The sequence below is a fragment of the Odontesthes bonariensis genome, chromosome 14 (genome assembly GCF_027942865.1).
Source record: "Odontesthes bonariensis isolate fOdoBon6 chromosome 14, fOdoBon6.hap1, whole genome shotgun sequence".
Taxonomy (NCBI): Eukaryota; Metazoa; Chordata; class Actinopteri; order Atheriniformes; family Atherinopsidae; genus Odontesthes; species Odontesthes bonariensis.
In genome coordinates, this window is record NC_134519.1 from 36,188,899 (window position 1) to 36,216,842 (window position 27,944).

At 43.8% G+C, this 27,944-nt stretch overlaps 1 protein-coding gene across 1 annotated transcript; it reads right to left on the reverse strand.

The window, feature by feature from the left end:
• Positions 1–788: 788 nt before the first annotated feature.
• On the reverse strand, positions 789–27,515 carry tgs1 (trimethylguanosine synthase 1). The gene is made up of 15 exons (XM_075484199.1): positions 27,309–27,515; positions 26,590–26,657; positions 26,291–26,397; positions 26,060–26,150; positions 20,003–20,083; positions 19,285–19,806; positions 16,942–17,062; positions 15,473–15,559; positions 12,744–12,867; positions 8,254–8,626; positions 7,992–8,144; positions 4,486–4,632; positions 3,978–4,196; positions 3,538–3,614; positions 789–1,224 (listed from the first exon to the last, which is right to left on the reverse strand). The coding sequence occupies exons 1-15, from the start codon at positions 27,419–27,421 to the stop codon at positions 1,108–1,110; spliced, it is 2,400 nt and encodes a 799-aa protein (XP_075340314.1). The 5' UTR covers positions 27,422–27,515; the 3' UTR covers positions 789–1,107.
• Positions 27,516–27,944: the final 429 nt, after the last annotated feature.

Consider the following 27,944-nt stretch of genomic DNA (forward strand, 5'->3'; position numbering starts at 1 on the left):
CCATTTTTCACTTGACCAAGGGAATCATGTTAAGGGTACTTTTATTTATCGCCAGACCCGCGTGTATGTCCGCTGAACTTTCTGAGAATGTTCGGGGAACAAGGCGGAGCCCATTCATCTGGCGAGTGTCAAGTTAAATCAGTCTAAATGAAAGTTACAGGCTACCCCAAAATGTCCTGTTTATAACCCATTCAACTCTATCTAAATGGCAATTTCACACGTTGCCATGTCTATACTGGCTTATTTTAAACAAAGTAAGGTTAAACCAGAGCCGCGTTACACTGGCTGTCATTCAGCTGACCGGGGATGATTCTCAAATCAATTCAGCCTGATTGGCGTGCGTGCCTGAAACATTTGGACATATTTGCAGACTAATGCGAATATTCCTTTTTTTTTTTGCACCCCCCCCCAATTCCTGGGCCCCGGGCAAAATACCCGTTTGTCCCCCCCTATCGGCGGCCCTGAGTGTGAGTGTGCATGGTTTTAAATAGAATTCTTTTATATATATTGCATCTGTGCAACAACATGATAAGAAGCATTAGACAAAGTATCTAAAGCCGTTTTTGGAGAACAATCCTGAAAGCTCTGAAGTTTCCGTGCTGCAGACCTAAATCCCAGTCTGGTCAGATGACTGGAGTGCAGTCATCTTTCCAGAAGTCCTCATCAGTTTCTGAACACTATAAACCAGGCCAAATACAGGAGCTTCAGAAATGTTTGATTACCCAACTGTACCTCAACACCTTTGCAACACCACAGAAAGGATGTGGAGGAGAGTGACGGACACGAAATTAGTTTTTTTTACATTTAATTTGTCTCCAATCATTAAGAACAATGAAGATTAAACTGCAAAGAAACCTCAACACCATGTGGAGTGATCCGTCTAAAACAGCATCCTAAAAACACAATAAAAAAGATCAAATATCAACAGTGAAACGTCCAACATACACTCAAATTAAAAAGAAAGACACTGTACTTTGTTGCACTTGAATTTCTTGGATCCTTGCAAAGATGAAAATATGAATTCACAGAAATAGAGAATTCTGGGAAATGCAGATTTGTGGTCCATTCTCATTTAGTAGGAGAAAAGAATCCATGCTTCTTCCACACTTAGGAAGTGTCTGACTTTATCAAGTCGCCGAAGTAAGCGGTCACCGTCTTCAGCTTGTTGTTGAGGAAGTTCTGCTCCACCTCCACTTTCCCTCCCGGACCTGCCAGAGAGGCGATCTGGGACAGAGGGGACACAGAGACGAGCTGTTACCCAACAATGTCCCGTCTGTCCTTCAAGCTGCTGCTAAGTCCTGTTTCAGCTTTATAAAGGCATCAGATCGCGTGCAATATACCATGAGCGCTGCTTTCAGTTTTCAGCAGGATGCCGGTAACATTGTTAGTCACAACGCTGCTTCTTAGATCACATGTAATAATTCAGAAAAGTTTATTTTCCTTAGAATCCCTTTTCTATTCAGTGTTTGTGCATTCGTTAACCTGACTGAGCGGGACAATGTAGGAAGCCAGGGATTTACTGAGGGCGACTCAAAACTGACGGTATAACAAATGTCTTTGATCTTTTTTTGGAAATCTCCTGACCTCAAGTGGACAGCAAATTTTCTTTGGTTGCTTAGGCCAGTGGTTTTCAAAGTGGGGGCCACGGCCCCCTGAGGGGCCGCCAGGGGGGGCTAGGGGGACCTCAGAAAATTGGAGTGAAGATAAGAAAAAAATGCAAAAATAAAAAAAATAAATTCAATTTTTTTTAAACATCATTATAAAAAATTGTCACATTTTTTTAATCAGTATTGTAAAATACAATTTATAATAATATATTATATCGAAATGTTATTTGCCATGCTTGTCTTTCTGATTGGCTGCCAGTCAAAACATCGTAGACCTGGCGGTTTGCGCCTGTTCTCAAGCTAGCGTGTAGGTAGCTTAGCCAAAATGGATGGATTTTTGACTTGGAAGAGAACGAAAGAACTGGCCGACTAAAATCAGAAAGTATGAGGCAGCAGACATTAAGTTTGGCTTTACAGCCTTACAGAAAAATGGCCACGATTGCCCGAAATGCGTCCTCTGTCTGGAGACCCTCTCAAATGAGTGTTTAAAACCTTCGAAACTTCAGCGTCACTCGATACAAAAACATCCGTCAAAGTCCGAAAAAACGGTCGACTTCTTCAGACGTAAAGAAGAGCATTTAGTCAGGCTGCATTCACACAGTGAGCTACTGTCCGTGAAGAAAAGAAAGAAAATACCTTCTAAAAGTTGATGTTTCTTTACATATTTTGTAGCATTGTCTGTGATTTGCAAAGGGGGTCCCCAGCCAGAAGCTAATACTGTTTGGGGGGCCTTGGCATGGAAAAGTTTGGGATCCCCTGGCATAGACTACCAGTTGCTTTCCACAATGCATCATTCCTAATGATAAGCTAAGCTTTTGTTCCACAAAACAAAAATCTTTAAAAAAAATCTCTAAAAAACAAAAAAGAAACAGAAAGAACATTCGGGTGTGAGAGTTTTCAGAAAGCACACGCTGACAGCGTCGGCAGGAGGTTTGGAGCAGAGGGGTTTCAGCCTCAGCACTTCAGATCCTGTGAGTGGAACATTTTCCCAACAGTGACCTGCAAGTGAGCAACAACCAGCTGGATGGCATTATGTCATCACTTAGAGAGCTGGGAGGATGATAGGTGTGCAACAATAAAGAATAAATCTGCTAAAGAACAACTAAATAAAGGGGAAACTTTACACAAACAAAAGGAAAGACTACACTGAACGTGGAAATATAAAGAAAATGAGAAAAAAAGATTTATCTATAAATGAATTATTTTATTTCAAAAATACTTTTATTTCTTGTATAGAAAACATTTCTACCCATTTGGTAGTTTGTTATGATGTCAGTTATTGCCATTTCTTAGTCTTTAGTTGTGGAGAAGTACAATTCAGGGTTGCGTTATAAAAGGTATCTGAAAGTGAAAATACCACAGAGCTCCATTAAATCCACCATAACAAGATGGAAAGAATATGGCAGCACAACAAACCTGCAACCCTAGAGTCAGTCATCCACCAAAGGTGGTCCAGGAGGGTATTCATCAGAGGGGCAACAAAGAGGCCAAAAGTAACTGATAAGAAGCTGGAAAGCTGGTGCATCTGTCCACAGGACCACTATAAGCTGTACACTCCACAGAGCTGAGCGTTACAGAAGAGCGGAGAAGAAAAGGAAGAAGGAAAGCATATTCAGAAGGTCCTCTGGTCAGATGACAGCAAGGAAAACTATGTCTGGTGAAAACCCAACACCAACACCAGAGTGAAGCACGGTGGTGGCAGTATCATCCTGCTGTGGGATACTTTCACCAGCAGGGACTGGGAAACTCTATACATACAGATTAAATAAAGAACTTTCAGCTTCACCAATGAGTTTTCCAGTTATAAATAGAATTATTTTACATTAAATTATCTTAAAAATAATTTCATTCTGTTCATATTTACAACATCTACTGGAAACAGAGCTGTTCGTGGTGCCACTGTTGGACTGTAACGCGTGTCCATACATACCTGATCCACATCGGTGTTGCGAGGCAGGAAGAACACGATATTTTCCGAGATCTGTTTGGCCTTGCTGAAAATATCAAATGTGTATACAGTTAAGGATGAAACAAAAACCTCCATTTTAACTTAATTTTGGGTATATTTGAGAGCGGGTTTGGTGGTTTTAACTCTTGGATAAAAATCTGTTTTTGTAGTGATTGCAGTGCAACTCGCAGTTGAAGTTGAACTAGTTTAACCTCAGTTTACCTCGATGCCTCACATCTTAGTAGACAAACCGGGAAGAAAATGATTCTATCAAATGAGGGAGAGGAGAGAGAACACTCATTAAAATGTATATGCATATATGTACATTTTAATGGGTTGAGCTGCCCTCCAACAGACATGCAACAAGTATTCCCTTTTTTTTTTTTTAGCTCTCACATGTAACTCCTGCTCTGTAAAAGGATATCCATCAGGTTCCATCATGGTCCTAATGTCAAACACGTCAGCAGTCAGGTAGTCTGGTCCTCCCCATGGGGGTGACAGGAAGACGACATCACCACGGAGACGGGGTGCCAGCTGGAGGAAGTCGCCTTGCACAAAGTCCATCCGTTCGGCGACACCGTAAACCGCAGCGTTGTGTCGAGCCATGTCCAGCCGCACTGCATCTATATCAATGGCCAGGACTGAGAGAGAGAGACACACACACACACACACACACACAGGCACACAGAGAGAGAAACGACTCCCTGTCATATGAACATGACATTATGACATTTACACCTTTGTTACATTTATACAAATGTAAGGAAACATGGAGCTCCACATCACTGATGGCATCACATATGTAAATCACCTGATACGCTGCGTTTGATTTGCCATTCTTGACATAATGCACAAAATGAAAAAGGTGTATAGGTCATCCCCTCTGATGTATTACACTCATAAGAAGTGAATTTGAACATTTTTTTGTACCTCTTTTTCCAGTGAGGGCAAATTGGATGGCGTTTCCTCCCACTCCACAGAAGGCATCTATGACCAGCTGAGAGTCCGAAAAGCTGCTTTCCACTCTGAGAGCGATGTGCTCAGCGATCCTCTCCGGGGTCACAGAGAACCAGCCCTCTGGAACAGATACAATACCAGTCAAACAATTTCCTGTTGGTCTAAGCAGGCACCTCCCCTCAATCCCCAGTGCACACGAGGCTCACGGAGGACTTCGATCTTTTTTATCATCCAGGTGTGAGGGTGTAGGAGAAAGAAAAAGAAATCGATCTGAGATGTTGTGATGTTGTGATGGAGCCAGGTCTCCATAAAGATGTAGAAGATGTATGAAGACTTGGGCTTCCCATCTCATGAGGCTGGGTAAAGGGATGGATTTAGGCCCAAACTGCCTGTTCATAACTCAAAATAATTATGCTTGGTGTGGTTTCTCAGGTTGGGTGGGTGGAGGACAATGCAGACAGATGACCCGAGGATCGACCGTCTGTCCTGCTGGCCTGGACTTCTATTCCAGCATCCATTAGAATATTTTGGTGAAAAGTGAGCGAATAATAAGTGATGTGTGCTTGACAAAAGGAAGTGCACATTTTTCAAACAAAAGCATATAGAAGTTTGTGGAAACAAATGTGCCCAAATGTCTCACCTGAGAGAGAAACATTCTTTCACAGATGTAGGTAGAAGCAGTCTGCCCGCTGAGGTGCTGGAGTTTATACACCTGTGGCCATGGAAGTGACTGGAACACCTGAATTTAATTATTTGGATGGGTGTCCAAATACTTTTGGTAATGTGTTGTAAGTGTATTAAGCCCCTTGAAGCAATAAACCATGACCTAAACAGGAATGCCTAAAAAAAACAAGGGGCGGTGGCATAGTGGGTTAAGCAGCCGCCCCATGTACAGAGGCTGCAGTCCTCACTGCAGCTGGCTCCGGTTCGACTCCCGCATCGAGCGGCCCTGTGCTGCGTGTCTTCCCCCTCTCTCTGCCCCCTGCTTCCTGTCTCTCTCATTATCATAACATTAAAGGCATAAAAAGCCCCAAAAAATACTTAAAAAAAAAAAAAAAAAAAAACAACGCCCCAGCGTACTGAACCCGGCCCCAGCGTGCTGAACCTGGGAACCCGGCCCCAGCGTACTGAACCCGGCCCCAGCGTGCTGAACCCGGGAACCCGGCCCCAGCGTACTGAACCCAGCCCCAGCGTACTGAATTCGGCCCCAGCGTACTGAACCCGGCCCCAGCGTGCTGAACCCGGGAACCCGGCCCCAGCGTACTGAACCCGGGAACCCAGCCCCAGCGTACTGAACCCGGCCCCAGCGTGCTGAACCTGGGAACCCGGCCCCAGCGTACTGAACCCGGCCCCAGCGTACTGAACTCGGCCCCAGCGTACTGAACCCGGCCCCAGCGTGCTGAACCCGGGAACCCGGCCCCAGCGTACTGAACCCAGGAACCCAGCCCCAGCGTACTGAACCCGGCCCCAGCGTGCTGAACCCGGCCCCAGCGTGCTGAACCCGGCCCCAGCGCGATGAACCCGGCCCCAGCGCGATGAACCCGGCCCCAGCGTGCTGAACCCGGCCCCAGCGTGCTGAACCCAGCCCCAGCGTACTGAACCCGGCCCCAGCGTGCTAAACCCAGCCCCAGCGTGCTGAACCCAGCCCCAGCGTGCTGAACCCGGGAACCCAGCCCCAGCGTACTGAACCCGGCCCCAGCGTGCTGAACCCGGGAACCCGGCCCCAGCGTACTGAACCCGGCCCCAGCGTACTGAACCCAGCCCCAGCGTACTGAACCCGGCCCCAGCGTACTGAACCCGGCCCCAGCGTACTGAACCCGGCCCCACCGTACTGAACCCGGCGCCAGCGTACTGAACCCGGCCCCAGCGTACTGAACCCGGCCCCAGCGTGCTGAACCCAGGAACCCGGCCCCAGCGTACTGAACCCGGCCCCAGCGTACTGAACCCGGCCCCAGCGTGCTGAACCCGGGAACCCAGCCCCAGCGTACTGAACCCGGCCCCAGCGTGCTGAACCCGGGAACCCGGCCCCAGCGCGATGAACCCGGCCCCAGCGCGCTGAACCCGGCCCCAGCGCGCTGAACCCGGCCCCAGCGCGCTGAACCCAGCCCCAGCGTGCTGAACCCGGCCCCAGCGTGCTGAACCCGGGAACCCAGCCCCAGCGTACTGAACCCGGCCCCAGCGCGATGAACCCGGCCCCAGCGCGCTGAACCCGGCCCCAGCGCGCTGAACCCGGCCCCAGCGCGCTGAACCCGGCCCCAGCGCGCTGAACCCGGCCCCAGCGCACTGAACCCGGCCCCAGCATGCTGAACCCGGGAACCCGGCCTCAGCGTACTGAACCCGGCCCCAGCGCGCTGAACCCGGGAACCCGGCCTCAGCGTACTGAACCCGGCCCCAGCGCGCTGAACCCGGCCCCAGCGTACTGAACCCGGCCCCAGCGTGCTGAACCCGGGAACCCGGCCCCAGCGTACTGAACCCAGCCCCAGCGTGATGAACCCGGCCCCAGCGTACTGAACCCAGCCCCAGCGCGATGAACCCGGCCCCAGCGCATGTCATGTTCACTCCGAGAGCACCATCATTATGTATAAGCTCACTGGGAGAAACGAAAATCAATTAAAAAACACAACCAAGTCACATATGCTTAACATTCAGAGTTGACATGAACTAATTGAAACAAAGATGAAAAGAATATATCAACTCCAATTGTTTCTCAACAGTTTGTTGAACTGACATTATAAGTATTCATATCCTTTCAAGACATTTTGAAGAGCAAACACTACTAAGATGCTTACAGGGCTCAAACAAGAACATGAATTAGAGAATTCTGAAGGTTGGTTTGGACTGTATTAAAGACATCTTTCTCTTCAAATATTTCTACAATGGAGGTATCAACAGTTTTACTTACAAAGACTTATCAGAGCATTTCTGCCACTCGTCAATAATAAGGCTCAACTCTGTCTTTGTCAGCGCTACCTCTTCATTTTGAGTGTCCCCACAGATTCTGAAAGGCAGTTACAGGGCATGATGTTGGGAACATTTCCACACAGAATGCCACACCCTTTCAAGAAGCCAACACAACATCAGATTCCTTTAGTGGAAGCAGGCGCCTTTGTGATCTCTTGTGGGCTACAGGGAGCAAATCAAATCAATGTAAGACAAAAAGAATGTCCTCAACATGCTTGTATGATAGACTGCAAACAAATGTTGCTGGAGTTATCCACATGAAAGTTACCAGGTATAACCCAAGTGTTCTTTGTGGATGTCCGATCAACACATTTTGTCATACACACGTGTTCACTTTAGTGAATCGTGTGTTAATAGAGTGATGAAAGCCCCCCCAGGGACTGTTACAGCCCTGTGTGTGAACATGTAAAACAGGGATAGGGCTGAAAATAAACCCCATCCAGGCCTGTGGATCAAATGTATTTATTCGCTTTTTAGAACATTACAGAGTCTTATGTGAGCAAAACATGTAGACTGACCTCGATCCAGCCTGATCCCGTCATCAAAGCGAGAGAACAGTCTGTAGCGCTGAGCCCAGTATTTAGCAAGTTCAGAGTCAGCTGCCATCTCTGCTGGAACCTGCTGTTTCTTTCTCCTCTTAATGCTCTTCTTTGGCTTCTTCACATTCAACCCTTCACAGAAATACACATGATTGATTATTAGAGTGCACCAAATTTCAGCTGAGTAGCCTCATTTCTGCAAAGAAAAGCCCATCCCATCATTACCGTGTGGCAGTCTTACCTTCAGGTGCTTCAGATAGGAGGAAGTCCGGCATCTGTAGACGTGCGAGCGCTCTCCCTGGATGCTCTTCTTGAGCCTCCTCCCTCTCACCTTCCACAGACGTGGTGGCAAAGGTGCAGGTAGTGTTGCAATCAGTGTTGGTCATGGCTGTTGCATCTAAACTGGACCCAGATTCAGAACCCTCTTCTTCAACGGCCTTTTCGTTTTCTCTCTTAGTGCTCTCCAACTCCTTTCTTCTCTTCTTCTCTTCGTCTCGTGTCATTTCTGCCGGAAATTCGGGCTCTTCTGTCGGGATGCTTCCTCCTCCCTCCTCACATTGGTCAAACTGACTCATCTGTGCATCCTTCTGAACCTTCTCAAGGAAGTTTTGTACCTGGAAACAGATAGAGATCCATTTAGCATTCCAAAGATGGATGGTCTCTCATGCTACTTTCATCTTATGAGGATGTTTTTTGTTTGTTTGTTTTTAAAAAAAGAAAAATGGTTTTATTAAATTTTTCCAAGAACTTAAATTATACAATAATTGCACTTGTAATTTTTATGTAGAACATATCAGAGAAAGAGAAAAGGAAGAAACAAGGAGGACACATACACACATACAAATGTGCACACATGCATACATTCATACAGGCATACAGACATGCGGAAACAAAAGAAAAACAAATAAAACCACTAACAGTGCTCATATTAACAGAACAGCAGGCTCACATGGAACTGTGATGTCCAGTCTGACTTCATTGAGCTCCAGATGAGTTTTCTCGACTCCAGTTGACTAATGTAGGTGCCACTCGTCAATAGGTTTACATTTTTTTTGCAACCTACAGTGTGAATGCATGAATTGTGTATTCACTAGAGTTGTCATGATACTAAAACCACCAACTCGAGACCGAGACCACATATGTGATGTTGATCTTTAATACCACGGAGGGGAAATGAAGAGGTAGAAAATGTCTTTGATAAACACCTCCAGACAAACTTTTTCCACCCGCAGCACTGGTGCTCCAAGAGGAAAATAGAGCACTGCTTGAATCAACTTTAATAAAATATATTATTTTCCTCTTGACTGCATTATTGATAAAAAAAAAATGATTTGGGCAAAACACAAGATATTTGCAGATATGACCAATCCTTTTGTTTGATTTCATCTATAAATATTATGTGTGGAGCTGCATGTCACTTCCAGTGGGATGGACACATACTGGGTAATTTCTGAGAATCAGCGTCACTTTACCTCTGTTATTTGAATAAATATAATAATTAGTGGTGGGCCGTTATCGGCGTTAACGTGCTGCGATAATTTGAGAGTCTTATCGGGCGATATAAAAAATATCGCCGTTAATCTATTCTCAAAGTTGGGTTGGGAACTGGGTCAAAATAGGTAAGCAAACTGTGATGACTTTTACCTTGATATTTTAGCTCGGGTGTGGGCTGATGTACTTTGTCTGCCGTTAGGTGTGATTAAAACAGAAGAACGCCACTTTGCAGAAGCCTGTGCTAGGCAGTTTATGGAGGTCACTAATCTGTGGGGGATAGTTGACAAAATCTGCTCTGTTGGAACAGACAGCGCTCCTAATATGGTGGCCGCAGGGAGGATACTGCGCGTGTGGCGCAACAGAGACGCACTGCACACAACGCTATCTCAACAGCAGCACCACCTGGCCCTCCCAACAAGTGCTGAATATGAGAAGTTGGCGAAGCTAGAGAAACTGCTGGAGCCATGCATGTGAATAAGCTGGTCTGCCCTAATGCTGCGTGTTCACCAAGAGCGACCTCGCTGGAGAAGCTTCGCTTGAGAATTTGCTTTGGTAGCTCGTGACGTCACATTTAGAATGTTCAATTCTTAAAGGCCCCGCGGCTGTGCAGCACTAGCCTGGCGACGCCATCCTACGTACTTCCGCCCAAAGATTTTGGCTCCGCACATAGTCTGGCCAAATCCCCCTACCTCGGTTCGCTCAGTGTTTTGCCAATCAGCAAACAGTTGCGAGTGGTGACGCAGAACTCACGCGCGGAGTCCATTGTAGTCCATATAACTGTAGTTCAACCGCAGCGGAAATAAACATGGCGACGGAAGAACGCTAGAAGCTATCCATGAAGTTGTCTCAACTCTGGAGATCATTACACAATTAAAACGAGAGCAAGAGGAATGCCTCGTCAATTTTGTTAGTGGCAAGGATGTCGTAGCTCTCCTTCCAACTGGCTTTGGGAAAAGTTTGATTTATCAAATGGTACCGGTATAATGAAAGCGGATGTGGGAAGCGTGATTCGCTAGCTAGAGCCTCGCGAGAGTAAGCATGAACCTCGGCACATAACAACGTCATTTCTAAACATTATGATTGGTTAAGGGAACTCCGTTACTCCAATGAATTTAAGTTGCTGGGTAAGGTCCCGCCCTCCATGGAAACGGATTCCTCTTGGGTTTTCCCAGACTGTTTGACGGAGTCAACAGTCGGCTTTCGCCCAGGCTAGTGCTGCACCCCCGCGGAAAAAAACATGAGGAAAGTGAGGGCAGGGACACGAATAAACGTTTTGTTATTTACAATTTGTTATACAAGATATTCATCACGTTACAAATGATGTAAAACTACATTAGGTACACCTGAGAAGAGCAGGAATAGCAGAGGCAGCTGTGAAAAAGAAACTAAATTCGAAATAAAATCCGAAATAAATCCGAAATAAAACTTAATTGCAGTGAGAAAGGTATGCGTGGGGTTACTACACTATTGTATTGAAGCACTCGACACGGCAATTGCAACAGTCTCAGGATTAAACGACTATTGTTTGGATAGGAACCAAAGTTTACACGTCTGTTTCCGCGAACCCCGCGGATTGCCGGACCCCTGAATGAGCCATTTTAATCTAGATTAATTTCAAGATTTCAGTGAGATTAATCTAGATTAAAAAAATTAATCTATGCCCACCACTAATAATAATAATAATATAATATATATATATATATAATATAAAGCCCTTGATTCTAATCACATACATAAGTGGTGCCCACTCAGTATGACAAAAACTTTTCATCAAACATATTCCAGCTTCTAAATCTGCTTCTATCTTGTGTAACTGCACCAAATTCTAAACTTGTGAAGTCTACAGGCCGAGAAGGAATGCATCAATGAGGAACAGAATCCCAAATTCAAAGTTTGAGTTGACATTTTCAAACCTGCACTACATGTAGAAGGATGTAAAGATATCTGCCTGTCGGACTAAAGGGAGGTGGTTGCCTTCTTGACCTAAGTGCCTAAGATATACTCTGTCTAGTTATAGAATTACTCTAGATGGCATTTCCTTGGCTTCTAGTACTACAGTGAGGAACCTTGAAACTATTTTTTACCAGAACCTGTCCATGCGTTTGTCTCCAGCAGGTTAGACTACTGTAACGGCCTGCTCACTGGGCTCTCTAAACGGGCTGTAAGACAGCTGCAGTACATCCAGAACGCTGCTGCTCGAGTCCTGACTAGAACCAGGAAATACGACCATATTAGTCCAGTGCTCAGGTCTCTGCACTGGCTTCCTGTCGCTCAGAGAATAGACTTTAAAACAGCTCTGCTTGTGTACGAGTCTCTTCACGGTCAAGCGCCAAAGTACATCTCTGACATGTTAGAGCCATATGAACCAACTCGGGCTCTGAGAACCTCAGGGAGGGGTCTGCTGCCTCAGGGAGGGGTCTCCTGCTGTTGCCCAGAGTCAGGACTAAACAAGGTGAGGCTGCGTTTCAGTTTTATGCCCCTAAAATCTGGAACAGTCTTCCAGAAGATGTGAGACAGGCCTCAACTCTGACAATGTTTAAATCCAGGCTGAAAACAGTTCTATTTAGCTGTGCATATGACACCTGAAAGTATTTTATCTGCACTCTTTGCTTTTAATTTCATTAATTAATGATTATTTTTAATGTTTTATGGGATGATTGTATTTGTCTTCTTGTGATTTTATGTAGCTGTAAAGCACTTTGAATTGCCTTGTGTACGAACTGTGCTCTACAAATAAACTCATAAAACAGGTTTCTAGGACTGTCTTCTTTCATCTTTGTAATATTGTCAAAATTAGAAACGGCTTTCTGTGAAATTCAGAATAGAATTTAAGATTCTTCTCCTCACATATAAAGCTCTTAATGACCGAGCTTCATCATATTTCATAGTTGGATATTTTCCTAACAGAGCACTTCGTTCCCAAACTGCAGGTTTACTTGAGGTTCCCAGAGTTTCTAAAAGTAGAATGGGAGGCAGAGCCTTCAGTTATCAGGCCCCTCTCTGTAGAACCAGCTGCCAGTTTGGGAGGCAGAGCCTTCAGTTATCAGGCCCCTCTCTGTGGAACCAGCTGCCAGTTTGGGAGGCAGAGCCTTCAGTTATCAGGCCCCTCTCTGTGGAACCGGCTGCCAGTTTGGCTTCAGGAAGCAGAAAATGTCATTAACTTGTGTTTCTCTTTCTCAGCAGGAATCCCTGTCCCACTCTTACAGACAGCATGAAGCTAGCAGTTTATAGGGGTACCTTGTGGAGGGAGGTGTTGATCTGTGGCTGTGTATGTTTGTTAATGCTGCAGACTGCCCTCTTCGTCCAACGTCGCTTCTGCTTTGAACCTGTACTGCCTTTAAAGCTTAACACACAGTCAAACCTAAGTAGAAAAAAACCCAAAAAAACCCCACAAATGTACATTAATTGTTGTAATGGTAAAAGAGTTTGGAAGATATAGATTCTGCTGTTGGCCTGTGCTGCGTTACAATGAGATGTGACTTACACTGATGTGTACAATACAGCTTTCACACACAAACTAGCATGTTTAATTGCTTTTTTCTAAATGTAGGTTTACCTGCAAAAACATGGCAATGGATTGTGCAATTACTAGCTAATCATCAGCACTTTGACGGCTAAAAGATGGCATTACTTTGCATCCTATACATTGTGTTACATATTACTTTTTAGGGCTAGTTTTATACTTCTACCTGAACCAAGTACGCTAGCCCCACAAAGGGGGACAGAGCCAAAGTAGCTATCTGTCTAGATGACAAGTAAAAAAACTATGAAAATTAAATAAAAACTTTTTTCTTTTTCCTCAAAGATCTCATTTGTTTTAGTCCACAATATGTTTCTGTCAGTTTCACAGTTCCATGTGAGACATTGGAAATGTGTTTGGTCTCTATGCCAAGGACTGATAGTCGATTAAACGCTTTCAAAATTGCACTCAAGAGCCAGATGCTAGCAGGCATTTGTGGATTTTATTATGTTTTAAAAAAAGTAGCTTTAAAGTATGGCTGTCAAAATAAATGCGAAAATAATAAGTCATCGGAAATTGATCTTATTGCCACATTTTTTTGATGTAAGATTAACGTAGACAAGTTCTGTGAATGTGATCCACCCTGCAGTGTGGAAAACAAGACGGCATGTAGCCTAATCTTGTGGATTTAAGCTAAAATTGATAAAGGGAAGGGTCTATCTTAGAGCTCCGCAACCACTGGGCGACTTCAAAAGAGGCTTAAAGACTTTTCTTTTTAAGCAAGCCTATTCTGCCGCCACATGATTTTTATGATGTTGATTTTATCCCTGATTTTAGTTGTACTTTGTAGCACTTTGAAATTTTTGCTAATGAAAAGTGCATTACAAATTTGATTTATTATTATTATTATCATTATTATTGAATGGCAAGTTCATTGTTAAAACCCTGCCAGATGGTTCTCTCGACAAGATCAAAGTTACCTGGAGTTACCGTCTATGTGAAATGCTTTATCACTGGAGTATGTCGAGTCTTAAATCTCACTTGTTAACAATACACAGCTAATGTACAGATCCCCACTCCCTCTTGCCAAAGGCAAACCCCGCTGAGCAGTTTGCAACAGAGATGCCTGGACTCTACCTGCTGCAGGTTAGACATGGTTACTATGTGTTAGGTTATTTTCTTAAAGTGTGAATGTTCCACATGTTAAAGAATGGTTAATTCAGGACAATATATCCTTCTGTTGTTGCTAACTGGGCTTGAGTTTGCCATGATAAGCCTTCACCATATTTTTTTGAGAATACTAAAGAATTTTCTGGAGAGTTTTTGTCAGGACAATTTGTTTTAGATTGATGCAAGAATAAATACAATATGCATGAGTGATTATATGCTTTAAGAAGTGTATTAAGAACTGTCCCTTTAAAGGATAAGACCGTTTTTTTGACATTGGGCCCTTGATTTCACATTATAACATGATGTTCTACTCACCCCTGCTTGTTGTTTGTCATTTGGAGCTGTTCCGAAGATATTCGCGAGGCGTCTGGCTGCTCTCTTGAGATATTCGGCCATGAAACGGTTTCCTATGGGCAAGCTCATACAGGCACAAACTATGCTGTTTATAATTTATTAATTACTCTACACCAGCACTGATAACGTGGAGGTGCGTCGCTTACTTAAAAAAATCCGGGTTACTAATTTTGAATTTTAGCCGAATGAATAAATAGGCAGCAGGTCTGTGGGCTGCCTGTGGCAGTAGCACGACGATGACGTCAGTAACACCCACTTTACGACAAAAAAAAATCAAAATTACAATAACCCGGATTTTTTTAAGTAAGCGACGCACCTCCACGTTATCAGTTCTAGTGTAGAGTAATTAATAAATTATAAACAGCATAGTTTGTGCCTGTATGAGCTTGCCCATAGGAAACCGTTTCATGGCCGAATATCTCAAGAGAGCAGCCAGACGCCTCTCGAATATCTTCGGAACAGCTCCAAATTACCAACAACAAGCAGGGGTGAGTAGAACATCATGCTATAATGTGAAATCAAGGGCCCAATGTCAAAAAAACGGTCTTATCCTTTAAGGTGCATTTAGAGCATATCGAAAAAGTGTGATTATTTTTACAATTAAATTTTAACCAATTGACAGCCCTAGTTTACAGCCATAATGAAACAAATATTGTGTTAGTCCAAACAAAACTAGACGCATGTAAAAATGTAAACATGTTGTCTGACCTCAGTTGTACAAAATCTTGCTTCTACAATGCAGATCACCACACCCAGATAATGATTGGGATTAAATCACTCCTGCATATGTAACTTTAGTAGACTCAAATGGGCCTAGACACTCTGCAAATGTCCATGTTTTTTTTTTCATCTTTGAAAAAAAAAAAAAAAAAAGTATATTTCATCAAATATATAACATATATAATATAATAAATTATACCGTGTATCTATATAAAAAGAGATCAAATATTACGTTTTTTTTATTTTTATTGACCAGACTTACTGGGGCTTCACGTTGCGTTTGAGTCCAAGTTCACACCAAGCCTCCTCAGGTGTAAGCTGTGGTGATTCCTCTACATCCAGCTCATGACTGTAGGCAAACACATAATAATTTATACAATTCTTCATCTTCATTAAGCCTAAAGATTAAGTGAGAGTTTTTATAGTCTTTTATTTCCAGTTGTACTGAAAAGATAAGAACACAGTTCCTTATGGTGCTTCTGTGCTGCTGAATAATACACAAGGAGGGCTGGAGCTCAGGACAAGCAGTAGCAGTCTGCCAATCCAAAGATCATGGCTTCCCTGTACTACATGTCGATTTGCTCACAATGGGCCTCATGCAACAACCGTTCGTACGCAGATTTGTTTTTAAGTCGTGATATTTGCACATTCACCAATCTTTTCGTATTTTACGTTTTCTTTCTTTAATGGCCCTGTCACACTGTTGCGTATGGCACTAGCGTATAAAAATTATCACTCATACGCTGACATACGCCAGGGGAACGTTAGGCATAGGTTGTATACGTTTCAAGCACGCTGGCATACGTTGGCATACGCTGAGGCAGAAATAAATTTTTGAACATGCTCAAAACTTTTGTGCGTATGGTTAATACGCTAAGCATACGCTAGGCATACGCTGAATACGCTAGAGGTACGATATAGGTACGTTACTGATAGGTCGAGAACGCTGGACATAAATTGCCATATGTTGGCATGAAGGTGTACCGTACAGACGGGCGGAGATGGAGGCGGCAGACGGGCGACGATTCACGGGAGCGGTCAGGAGGAGGAGTTGGGGATCTTGATCGCTCAGAAGCATGTAACTCATCAGCCGCAGGTGCATCAGGCATTTCAGCAGGTTTGGGTGAGAATGATTCTTGTGTTTTTTTGCCTTTTCCTCGGCCCAGGGCCCGGGCAAACGACGATTGCTTCTTGGGAGGCATGATCGAGATGAATGTCTCGAGAGATGTTGATAGCGCGTCGTCTACTGCAATAATGGAGCAATGTGGAAAGGCTGCTGAGTTAATGGCGTTGCCCCTGGCAACCAATAGCGTCTTCTGCCAACATGGCCGACCGGAGTCACGTGACTCCTCATTCTCAATAGGCGCGTTGAAACGTACCCTGGGCATGCGCAGTTCATATGCTACTCATACGCTAGTCATTCTTTATTTTCAAGGACTTTTCGTGCGTATGATTAATTTTCATACGCAACTCATACGCTTCTCTCATACGCAACAGTGTGACAGGGCCTTTAGATCTGATTTATTCATAAGATCTTAAGTGCTCAGTTGTGCACGGAACATCACTTGCTGGGATTTCAGAATTCTAAGAATGTAGAAATAAAAACATCAGCAGGCTGCAACTCATTGTCGGAGTCCTGTATTTCAATAAAGGGAAGAAAATTCCCTGAAAAGAATATGTGAAGGAACCCAAACCTTGTTGACAATCAACCCATATGTTAGATAAACTGACCTGCGCTTGAATTTGACACGTCCTTTTGGGTGTTCGTCTTCATTGTCATCATCTTCTCTTTCTGACATATTATTTCTTGAACTATGCCGTTTGGTGATTATGTCAGTAGCTTGATGAAAATCTGAGAAAAAAAACAACTAGATATTAAAGATTACAGGACAATTAATACCAAACAGAAATTCACTTAGCATTAGGGTTGCAAAGGGGTGGAAAATTTCCGGTAAAGTTAAGCTTGGGAATTTTGGATATATTCCATATTGGAAACTTTCCATGGGAATAATGGGAATTATGGAGAACTAACTGGGAATATATTATATCCAAGCATAAATATAAACAGAAGTCATAAGAAAACATCCATACAAAATGTTTTCAACAGATATTTCAACAGATTTATTTGTAAGTAGAGTAGAACACGTTCTAATTACTTGTTTCATGGATGAACAAAAACAGGAGTGTTGGGTTCAATATTACCCATCCCCTAACCCCGCTCATTCAAAAATGCACCCCCCCCATCCAAAAATCTCCAAAGTCCCATTCAAAATGTTAAATGAAAAATGCCACTCTTCCTCCAAAATGTCCCATTAAACATGCAAATCTTCCTTCAAGCGATCCTCTGCATTTTTGCTCAGTCAACAGACTCTTCCTGGGCCTCATCAACATCCAACAACTTGTCCCCTTCCTCAACATCCAACTGAGTCTTCCTTCAGTGTCACTTTCCAGCCTTGTTGAGGATGGCTCTGTGTCAGGCTCAAAGAGCCTTAGGTTTGCGCCAATGCCAACCAGCTTTTCCACTCTCACATTTGTGAGCCTGTTGCCAACCTATGTGTGGGTGTTGCCAAACAGTGACCAGTTGCGCTCGGAGGCGGCTGATGATGGAGGCTACAGGTGCAAGGGCATCAGATTCAAGTCATGATTATGCTAAAATATACTTTCCTCAACTATATTTAAGTTCCCTAGAAGAGCCAACCTTCAATTTAGAAAATTCCCAGTTTATTCCCATAAATTCCCGTAAATTCCCATGGAAAGTTTCCGTCTTTGAAAATTCCGGGAATTTTGCAACCCTACTTAGCATTAACTCTACATTTGACCACATCAGTAAAACATCTTTCCATGCATACATACAGAAACATCCCGTTGGTACGTGTCTGAGCTGGCACCTCGGCTTTGTGTGTAAGACAGAGCTGGCACAGTGGAATACAGTATGTCCATCTAACGCACAATGCTGCCATCACTCGATTGATTTTGCGACACTGGCTTGATGTTGTTAAGTACACTGATGCAGCCTTGAATCAAGTGTTAATTAACAAAGAGGAGAAGCAGCGGCTTAAGGAGGATGCATTTCTTGCAATGATACAGTGCACACATGCCGTGAAGTTATCTTTTTTGGAAAACAGTGTTCATATCCACAGTCTCACTCTGCTACTGCTCAGACAACACTGCTGCAGCTGCGCTGGAAGGTGGAAATGGTAATGACGGGAGTGATGCCCTCCTGGCGGTGAGGTGGGGAACTCATTCTTAGCTGCGGGTAGCTACATCTCTACATCAGGACCTAAACTAAAACCCGTAAAGAGGCACATCCCGTCTCGGTACTGTTGCTGCTCTGGAGCTCATCCAGCCGTTTCCACACAGAATTGAGGGTTTGAATTGTCCCAGCCGATAAATACTTTTTTGTAGAATTCTTTTTGGTTGATTAGGATGGGATGCTAGACCTGAGTAGTGGGCAGCACATGGCGATAACCCACCCTTCACATCAAACTGCTCGTTGGCTACTGGGGGTGGTTCATGTAGATCTTGACATCAATCTATCATCACTTCTTCATGCTCAGTGCTCACTGAACAGAGAGAGTATGTTCCATCACATACATTTAGTGCCTAATAAAGGACAGCGAACTGGACTGCCTCAGTCTCACACTAAGCACATTCAGTGGTAGAATTTTTTCTTTTTTAATTTAGGACGCATATTGCTTTTGGTTGGAAGCTCTTGTACACCATAAAGCATCATCATCACTTCTGAAATGAAATGAATAAATACTTGTATTTTTGCAGTCATTTTCTTGAAATGAAGCAATCATTAAAAGCTTTCCTTATGAACAGTTATTGCTGCTGGCATGAAGGACCTCGTGTATCTCTTTGTATTGATTATTATTTATTATCAGAAATATCAGCATTGTGAAGTGTTCCAGATTAATGGTTCCCTCTTACTCAAGAACCTCATTTTGAACATAGGTTCCCATTATTTAACAAGCATATTGCAAAAACATTGTCCAACTTTCATACCATTTTGTAAGAAGCAGTCTGCATGCCCTTGTAGCAAAGTGCAACATTGACAGTGACGCATATTACCTGTTTGTTTAGCAGTGTCCTGTGGTGGGGTGGCAGCAGGTCTCTTCTGATCATTCCCACCATCAGAAGGGCCTTCAGAACCACAGAACTCTCCCTCTAACTGCCCTCCAATGTCAGCTCCACTACCACAGCTCCAACCCGTCTGTAACGTGCAGCTCTGTCCAAACACATCGCTCAAAGCCTCAACTTTGGTTTCTCTCTCATGGTTCTCAGCTCCAGTTGTTCCATTGCTCTGTTCTTTTGAGACCGTTGGTAAGCCTCTGTCAATCATCCCATCTGCTTTTTCTCCACCAGTGCTCCCAATATGCTCGGACTGATCAGTAGTCCAGCCCTGTGCTGACCAATAAGTGTACAGCTCCCAATATGAGTAGTAGGCCTCTGTAGCATGCTTGTCCCAAGCAACCTTTGTATCTTGGTTATCCCAAGGAGCAGCAAATGTTTCAGGTTCCTCTGCAGAAAGCAGGCAGGCCTCGGGATGTTTCTGCACCCAGCTGCTCCACAGCAGAACTTCTCCGTGTTGAGCTTTAGTGTATACAAAAGATAAATAACAAAAAGATAGGACAACAGTTTGATGTGTTCCAATTCATTTAGTCGTCTGAGTTCAAGTAAAGTTCCATAAAAGGGCTAAACACTGACAAGTATTATTCTTAAAAACTAAACAAGCGTCCTATAAAACTGTACAAGAAGATGAGTGTACTTTCTGTGGGCCATTTCTTACCCCAGTAGGTTTCCCAGCCAGCATCCTGAGTCCATTCTGCAACATCCAATGCGTTAGACACTTCCCTCTCAGCTCCGTCACCTAAGACAAAAACAATGCATTAGTCAGCCAAATAGAATGAACACATATAAATTATACTGACATACCGTATTCTGTGCCACCCCAATGAGATTGATAGTCTCAGCCTGGTCACTCATGTAAAAAAAGCACGTTGTTTCAGTGTGGGAAGTCGTGAGGTGTACTGTCCATTCCTGGACGTCAGATGTCCAAAATAAAGCAAACTGTTGCTACATCGCCAGGGCTTGGTGAGCTAGCAACAAGCATTAAGCTGTTTCAGCTGCATGTGAAAAGCTTCCCAGTGAATTCACCCCAGATCGTCTATATTTAATCATTATTTAAAGGAGTGTGCACGAGGACATAAAGCACTCTTCTTTTTATTACACTAATCAGCAAAATGATTAAACTCCATTGCAATTGTGTTTTCTAATGCAATGAGGTTGTGTAATTTTCAGCCTTGAGAACATAGAAGACCTCAGCTGTGATGATATCCATCCATCCATTTTCTTCCACTTGTCAAAAGGTTGGTCAAGGGGGCAAGAAATCCAGGAAGGAAAACCAGACATCCCTGTCCCCCAGCAACACTTTTCAGCTCCACCCGGCGGGTCACGAGGCGTTCCCAGGACAGGTGGGATATATAATCCCCCCAGAGTGTTCTAGGTCTGCCACAGGGCCTCTCCCATACCTCCAAGGTTTGAAGAGTCTTGAGATGTTGTGATTTGGGGCTATATAAATAAAACCGATTTGAAATTGAATTGAATTGAATTGAGTGCAGAGACAGGAGCTGTGCTGTCCACACAGGCCAGGGGTCGCAGATTGGCAGGTTGTGAGCATGGAACCTAACCGCTGGAACAGCTGGAGTTGTGTCAATGTAAAAACAAAATCTACCACAGACAGCCCTGTACACATAGGGGTCAGGCGACGCAGAAGACAAAGAGATTTTATCACCTCCAGGCAACTTGGGGAAATGCACATGCTGAGCTGCGAAAGTTCAGCCATGGAACACTTTTTGAAAATTATGGCAGAAGACGAGAACCCGGCCAAGAGCGCTCGAGCTTGCCTGCTAGCTTGCAGACATGAAAGTCCATGGCAAGACTAAGGATAAGGCAGATCTGGATATCCAAGGCAGTTCCTGGGTTTCTGACGAAGCAGGGGTCAGACGGGGTAGTTCAGAACGTCCAGAGCACTGGAGTCAGGGTAAGTATTCCACAAATCAGTTTCTTAACAGCTGATGGCAGCATAAGATGATGAGGCTACACTGTTGTGGATTACGCAGAATCCATGGTGTACACAAGGCATCCAAAAGTAGCAAGTCAGCTGCTGGTTACACTTCCCATTGACCTTGTTATATACAGAGTCAAATTAACCTTCAATTCGTTCATAATTTAAGTCAAACAGAATACTGTCAGCATCATTATGGGGTATAATGTATATATTCATTTAGGATTACTTCAAAGTAATTGAATATACAATCCATTAGTCAAGCAAACTTGATTGGAATAACAGCGGACTATTTTAGGTGACTGCTATGACAGGCCTGGATCACTCGTAAATTCTGTTGGTACCTGAAAGAAAACGTAAAATACAAAAAAAATTGGTGAATGCGCAAACCATCTTTAATCCCTCGTACGCATGACTGGTTGTTGCATGAGGCCCATTGTTATTAAAATAACTAAATATAGTCACAACTGTTTAAAGTCCAACTAGACCAACCAGTTCAAACTGAGTAGTGGAAACCTGTAGAAGTAGCAACACACATGCCTGCGTCCTCTCAGCATCCGTGTCGTATCTGCGTCCTCATTCTTTCAGTCACTACCCAGATCTATGACCATACGTGAGGGTTGGAAGGAAGATGCTGTTGTAATTTGAAAAGCAGCAACCTCATTACTGCTGACTAAGACCCAATCCATCTGTCCATCCCTTGCTCAAGTTTTCCATCACTTAAGAACAAGATCATGAGAAGCATCAACTCCTTTGCTTGAGGCAGAAACTAGTCCCTGACCTGAAGGGAGCATTCAATCTTCTTTCGGTTGAGAACCATGAGCTCATCCTGGCTGCTTTACACTCAACTGCGAACCGCTCCAGTGTGTGCTAAAGGTCATGTCTTGAAGAAGCCAACAGAACCACATCATCTGCAAAAAGCAAAGACGGAACCCTGAGGTTCCCAAAACAGACCTCCTCTCCACAATTAAGCCTCGAGATCCTGTCCATGAATATCACAAACAGGATCAGTGACAAGGGGCACTTCTGGCAGAGTCCAAATCTTGAGCGTGAGTTTGAGTTTGTGACAAAAATGCTAACACAGCTCTTACTTTGGTTATACAGAGCCGAGTAGCCCACGAAAGCCACACCAGTTCCCATACTCCAACAGCATCTCCTAAAGAATTCCTCGGGGGATATGATTGTAAGCTTTCTCTAAGTCCATAAAAGATGTAGACAGAATAGTTAAACTCCCATGACCCCCTCAGTAGCTCTGCAGGGGTGAAGATCTGGTCCACTGTTACACAAACTGGGCAAAAACCACACTGATCCACCTGAATCTGAGTTTGATAGTTGAGCCTCCTCTCCAACATCCTGGAGTAAACTTGCAAGGGGAGGCTGAGTCGTGTGATCCCCATAGTTGGAAGACACTCTCTGGTCACCCTTCCTAAAAATGGGAACCAACACCCCAGCCTGTCTCCTGAGGTGTGGGCTGAAGATCTCATGGACAGGGTACTCCATCAGACAGTTAACCCTCACTATCCGTTTGGCCTAACCAGGTCTGTCCAACAGTCTAATCAAATTTATTTATATAGCACATTTCATGTACAAACAATTCAAAGTGCTTTACATAAAATAAAAGCATTGCAGCTGGGAGTGGAAGAAGCATTAAAAATTACACAAAAGAATATAAAGAGAAAGAAAGAAATTTATTAAAATGATTAAAAACAAGCAACAGTCCAGATAAGTTCAAAGATATCGTGCAGATTTCATGCATAGACACATGAGAACAGAAATGTTTTAACCTGGATTTAAAAATGTCTCCATTTGGTGAAAGTTTAATCTCCACTGGCAGTTTGTTCCACTTGTTTGCAGCAGAACAGCTAAATGCTGCTTCTCCATGTTTAGTCTGGACTCTGGACTGGACCAGCTGACCTGAGTCCTTGGATCTAAGAGCTCTGCTGGCTTTATATTCTCTGAACAGATCACAGATGTATTTTGGGCCTAAACCGTTCTGGGATTTGTAAACCATCAGCAGGCTTTTAAAATCTATTCTGTGACTGACTGGAAGCCAGAGTAAAGATTTTAAAGCTGCTGTGATGTGTTCAGATCTCTTAGTCCGGGTTAAAACTCCAGCAGCAGCGTTCTGGATGAGCTGCAGATGTTTAATGCTCTTTTTGGGAAGTCCAGTTAAAAGAGCATTACAGTAATGAAGTCTACTGGAGATGGATCCAACTCACCACCAGGTGGTGATCAGCTGACAGCTCTGCGCCTGTCCTGTCAGAGTGTCCAAGGCATATTGCTGTAAGTCTGATGATACAACCACAAAGTTGATCATCGACCCTTGGCCTAAGGTAGCGTGGTACCAGGTATATTTATGGACCACCTTATGCTTGAACAAAGTGTTTGTAAAGGATGATAGAACGAAAAGAACGAATAGGGCAGAAATCCAAAAACAAAACACTGCTCAGAAGTCCAGACCCTCTCAAGCAGTTTGGCTCCAGAGCCCGTGCTGTGTATGAAGGTGAGCTCAACTCGAGTTGGTTCCGCTCCACCTCACACATGCATTCAGGCTCTATCCCCACCAGCAAGGTGACGTTCAATGTCCGCCGAGGCAGTTTGCAGTGCTGGAAGTTTGCACGCCTTTGGCCGATCTTGCTCCAGTTTCCCCTCTTCTTTTAACTGTTTGGTGCCAACCTTTTGAGGTCTTTGCATCGCTCCTAGTCAGACCCCTCCCCTGCAGCCAATCAGCCTTGGGAAACCCCAGCAAAAAAACCATGTATTCATAAACATCACACTGTTATTTTTTTGTAGAAAACATGCACCACAGTCCTGAGATATTCTTGAATGTTTTTGGAGAAGAGGCTCATGAGAACACAAAATGTCGGCATCATTTGCCCCAAAGTGAAGTCCTTAGAACAGTGTCAGGAGAGACAATGTAATGTGTCAGTAAATACTCTGGAACATTTGTTTGTGTGTGTGTGTGTGTGTGTGTGTGTGTGTGTGCCACCATGCCCTTACAATGCAACTTTACCCTTCACCTTTATGAATGATAGGAGGTTAAAATGTTTCCAAAGTACAGATTCACGCGGACAAACATGCATGTCTGGCTGGGCTAGCTACTAAAACACAAAAGAGGAAAACACACATGGATGGACTGTGACTAGGGTTGCAAAATTCCCGGAATTTTCAAAGACGGAAACTTTCCATGGGAATTTACGGGAATTTATGGGAATAAACTGGGAATTTTCTAAATTGAAGGTTGGCTCTTCTAGGGAACTTAAATATAGTTGAGGAAAGTATATTTTAGCATAATCATGACTTGAATCTGATGCCCTTGCACCTGTAGCCTCCATCATCAGCCGCCTCCGAGCGCAACTGGTCACTGTTTGGCAACACCCACACATAGGTTGGCAACAGGCTCACAAATGTGAGAGTGGAAAAGCTGGTTGGCATTGGCGCAAACCTAAGGCTCTTTGAGCCTGACACAGAGCCATCCTCAACAAGGCTGGAAAGTGACACTGAAGAGGAAGACTCAGTTGGATGTTGAGGAAGGGGACAAGTTGTTGGATGTTGATGAGGCCCAGGAAGAGTCTGTTGACTGAGCAAAAATGCAGAGGATCGCTTGAAGGAAGATTTGCATGTTTAATGGGACATTTTGGAGGAAGAGTGGCATTTTTCATTTAACATTTTGAATGGGACTTTGGAGATTTTTGGATGGGGGGGGGGTGCATTTTTGAATGAGCGGGGTTAGGGGATGGGTAATATTGAACCCAACACTCCTGTTTTTGTTCATCCATGAAACAAGTAATTAGAACGTGTTCTACTCTACTTACAAATAAATCTGTTGAAATATCTGTTGAAAACATTTTGTATGGATGTTTTCTTATGACTTCTGTTTATATTTATGCTTGGATATAATATATTCCCAGTTAGTTCCCATAATTCCCATGGAAATTTAGCGGAAACTTTCCGGAAATTTTCCACCCCTTTGCAACCCTTAAGGGCCGTGTCTACTCTCGCAGCAGTGTGTCGCAGTGAGCTTGTCGCAGACATGACGCAGTTATTTTTGATTTATGCCTAATTTTGAAGCGCGGTCTGCGCTATGTTAATTCCACGCCACAACGCAAGAGGGACAATCACGAACAAGCTAGGATTGTGGGTGTGGTGGGTGGCGTGTTTCTCTTCCGGAGAATGGCGACTGGACGAATGCGCACTTTGATTGAGATGCAGCTGATCGATCTAGAAATAGAAGAAATATTGCTACTACTGGAGCTGGCAGAGAGGCGAAAGAATCGTCACGGTTAGCACGGTTAGCGTCACCATTAGCCGTTTAGCAAACTGGATATACGCATAGTGTAGAGCGGATGTAGAGTTGACCAATCAGAGGCCTCCTTTCTCTCCTCCCTGCGACGATATCTGCGGCACTGTCTGCGGTGAGTTACAATTTTGGGGAGGTGCACCAGAGTGTCTGCGGAAGGGGGGGGGGGGCATGTCTGCGTTAACTGCGACACACACATAGACAACCTGGTTTCCGACCATAAACCGCCCTTAACTGTGACATACTTTCCTAAGAATGTTGTTTGCTGCTTTACTAATGTTCAAAGTGCCTTATGTACAAAATACAGTAAACGGTTTGAAACATTCTTTCTGCCTCAGACACCACAGCAGGAGGCTGTACTCCAGGAGAGCTCAAATGTTGATCTATTTTTTTCTTTTAGGCAAGCCCTGATATTTGTCCTCAGTAACCATTTGTACAAACTCCTATAATCAATAATAACAATAAGTTCATTATATTACCTTTGTTGTAAATGTGTGGATTCTTTTCTCCCTCATCCTCTCCAGGTTGGCCTTCCCAGTATGTGGCAGGCTTCCTGTCTGAGCTCCTTCTCTGTCACATAATCAAAGATAGCAGCAGAAAGTCCTCTAAATGTTTCAGTTGAGTTTATCAATTCATTAAGATGGCAGGAGCAGCAAAGCACAACAAGACTTGGTGCTGAAGAGAATGCCCCCCCAACCAGCCTGGCTTACCGCTCGCCTCTGGTCAGAGGAGCTGACAAAAGCCAGAGGCAGACCCATGCTAGCCATCAGCTGAGTCTCTTCATCCAAGATCGCCTCCTCTTCTTCATCCTCCGTTTCTGTGAGTTTAAGGACAATGCATCTCAAAACGTTGTCCCTATGCCCCTACGGTGTGAATATGTCACAGAGTCAGAAAACTCTTCAGGGCCAGCTATGGAATTTGAACAACATATACTACCCAGGATCATTCTGAACCCAACTCATTCCCAGTGCAGAGTGGTAAATAAAATGAAATGTGTACCATACAGTACCTTGGACGTCCGTGTTTGCTGGGTCAGAGGAGAGCAGTCTGTTGTCAGATCGATACAGCTCTCTATCCCTGTTCAAAGGCAGAAAAAGGCCCAGACAGAAACAGCAGATGAGCACCTAGGAGTCCTGAGCTTGATCTACCAAGAGTCCTGCTGTCCGGTCACACTCCAGGGCCAGTATGTGCTACTCAATGTCCAACCAATCTGACTGGTGCCGGAGAAAATGTGGAACATGAATTATCAAGTCTTTTTTTCTTTTTTCTTTTTTTTAAATAAGGCATGAATGGAAGGGTCTGTTTTTAAACATTTTCCACTACTACATTCCAAAAGTTACATTTGTGGTCATTCCAGACGTACTTCCAGATGACTCCGAAGGAAAGCCTTCAAGTCCAACTGCAGCTAATATTTTACAGTAAAATGCATTCATCATAGCTTTCAACTGTTTGAACCACATTCTCCATCTGACATTTGAATCCATAAAGCCAGGAAATTACAAATGAAACTAAGTAAAACATACATTTAAAAAAAGAGCAATAATTGTACATGTAGATGTTCTTTGTATTCTATATAAATATGGACTGGACAAATACCACAAATATCTATAAGAGAAAAGTCAGAAAGACTTATAAATAATATCTGGTTTAATTTGTACTATTGCGCAATCAAGTGTGTGAAGAGCTGAATTGAAAATATAGTAGAAGATTTGGGAAAACTTGGCTCACTGTACGAAGGCTCTGGAGCAGCAACAATGAATGGTGTCCTCTGGCTCCGGCAGCTGCCTCCTGCTGAAGGTGATTTCAGCCACCAAGGCCACTCTGTTCCTGTCCAACATCATGCCGGTTAGCTCAGGAACACTGCAACACACACACAGACACACCACAAACTCGTGTCACAGCAACACCACAGCTTCACTTTAACGGCACACTCTCTTCCGGGTTCTATGTGAAAAGGAAAAGGAAACCACTTTAGCTTCCGCTCAGTTATTTGCCTTTCAGAATAAAAGCTTCTTACAATTCCCGTTTCCCATTTCCCCACGAGCTCCAAAACAATTTGCTATCATCTTTGATGCAATCCCACCTGGTGTAATAATGTTATTTAAAAGCAACACATCTGCTTCTATACTTGATGCTCCCTTCACTGAGGTAACCAACTCACCAGTTGGGAAAATATGTTTAACCCATCTTCTAGCAAGAACAATTGTAAAATCCGTGCTATTTTCCAATGTAATATCAAATCTGCTTCTCCTGTAATTTTTCACTGGAATAGTTGTGTAAATGATTTATGCTGGGATAAAATTTGGTCTCTTCCTCAAAAATTCTTTGTGCTTAATAAGGTTAAAGAAGTGTCATTCAAAATTA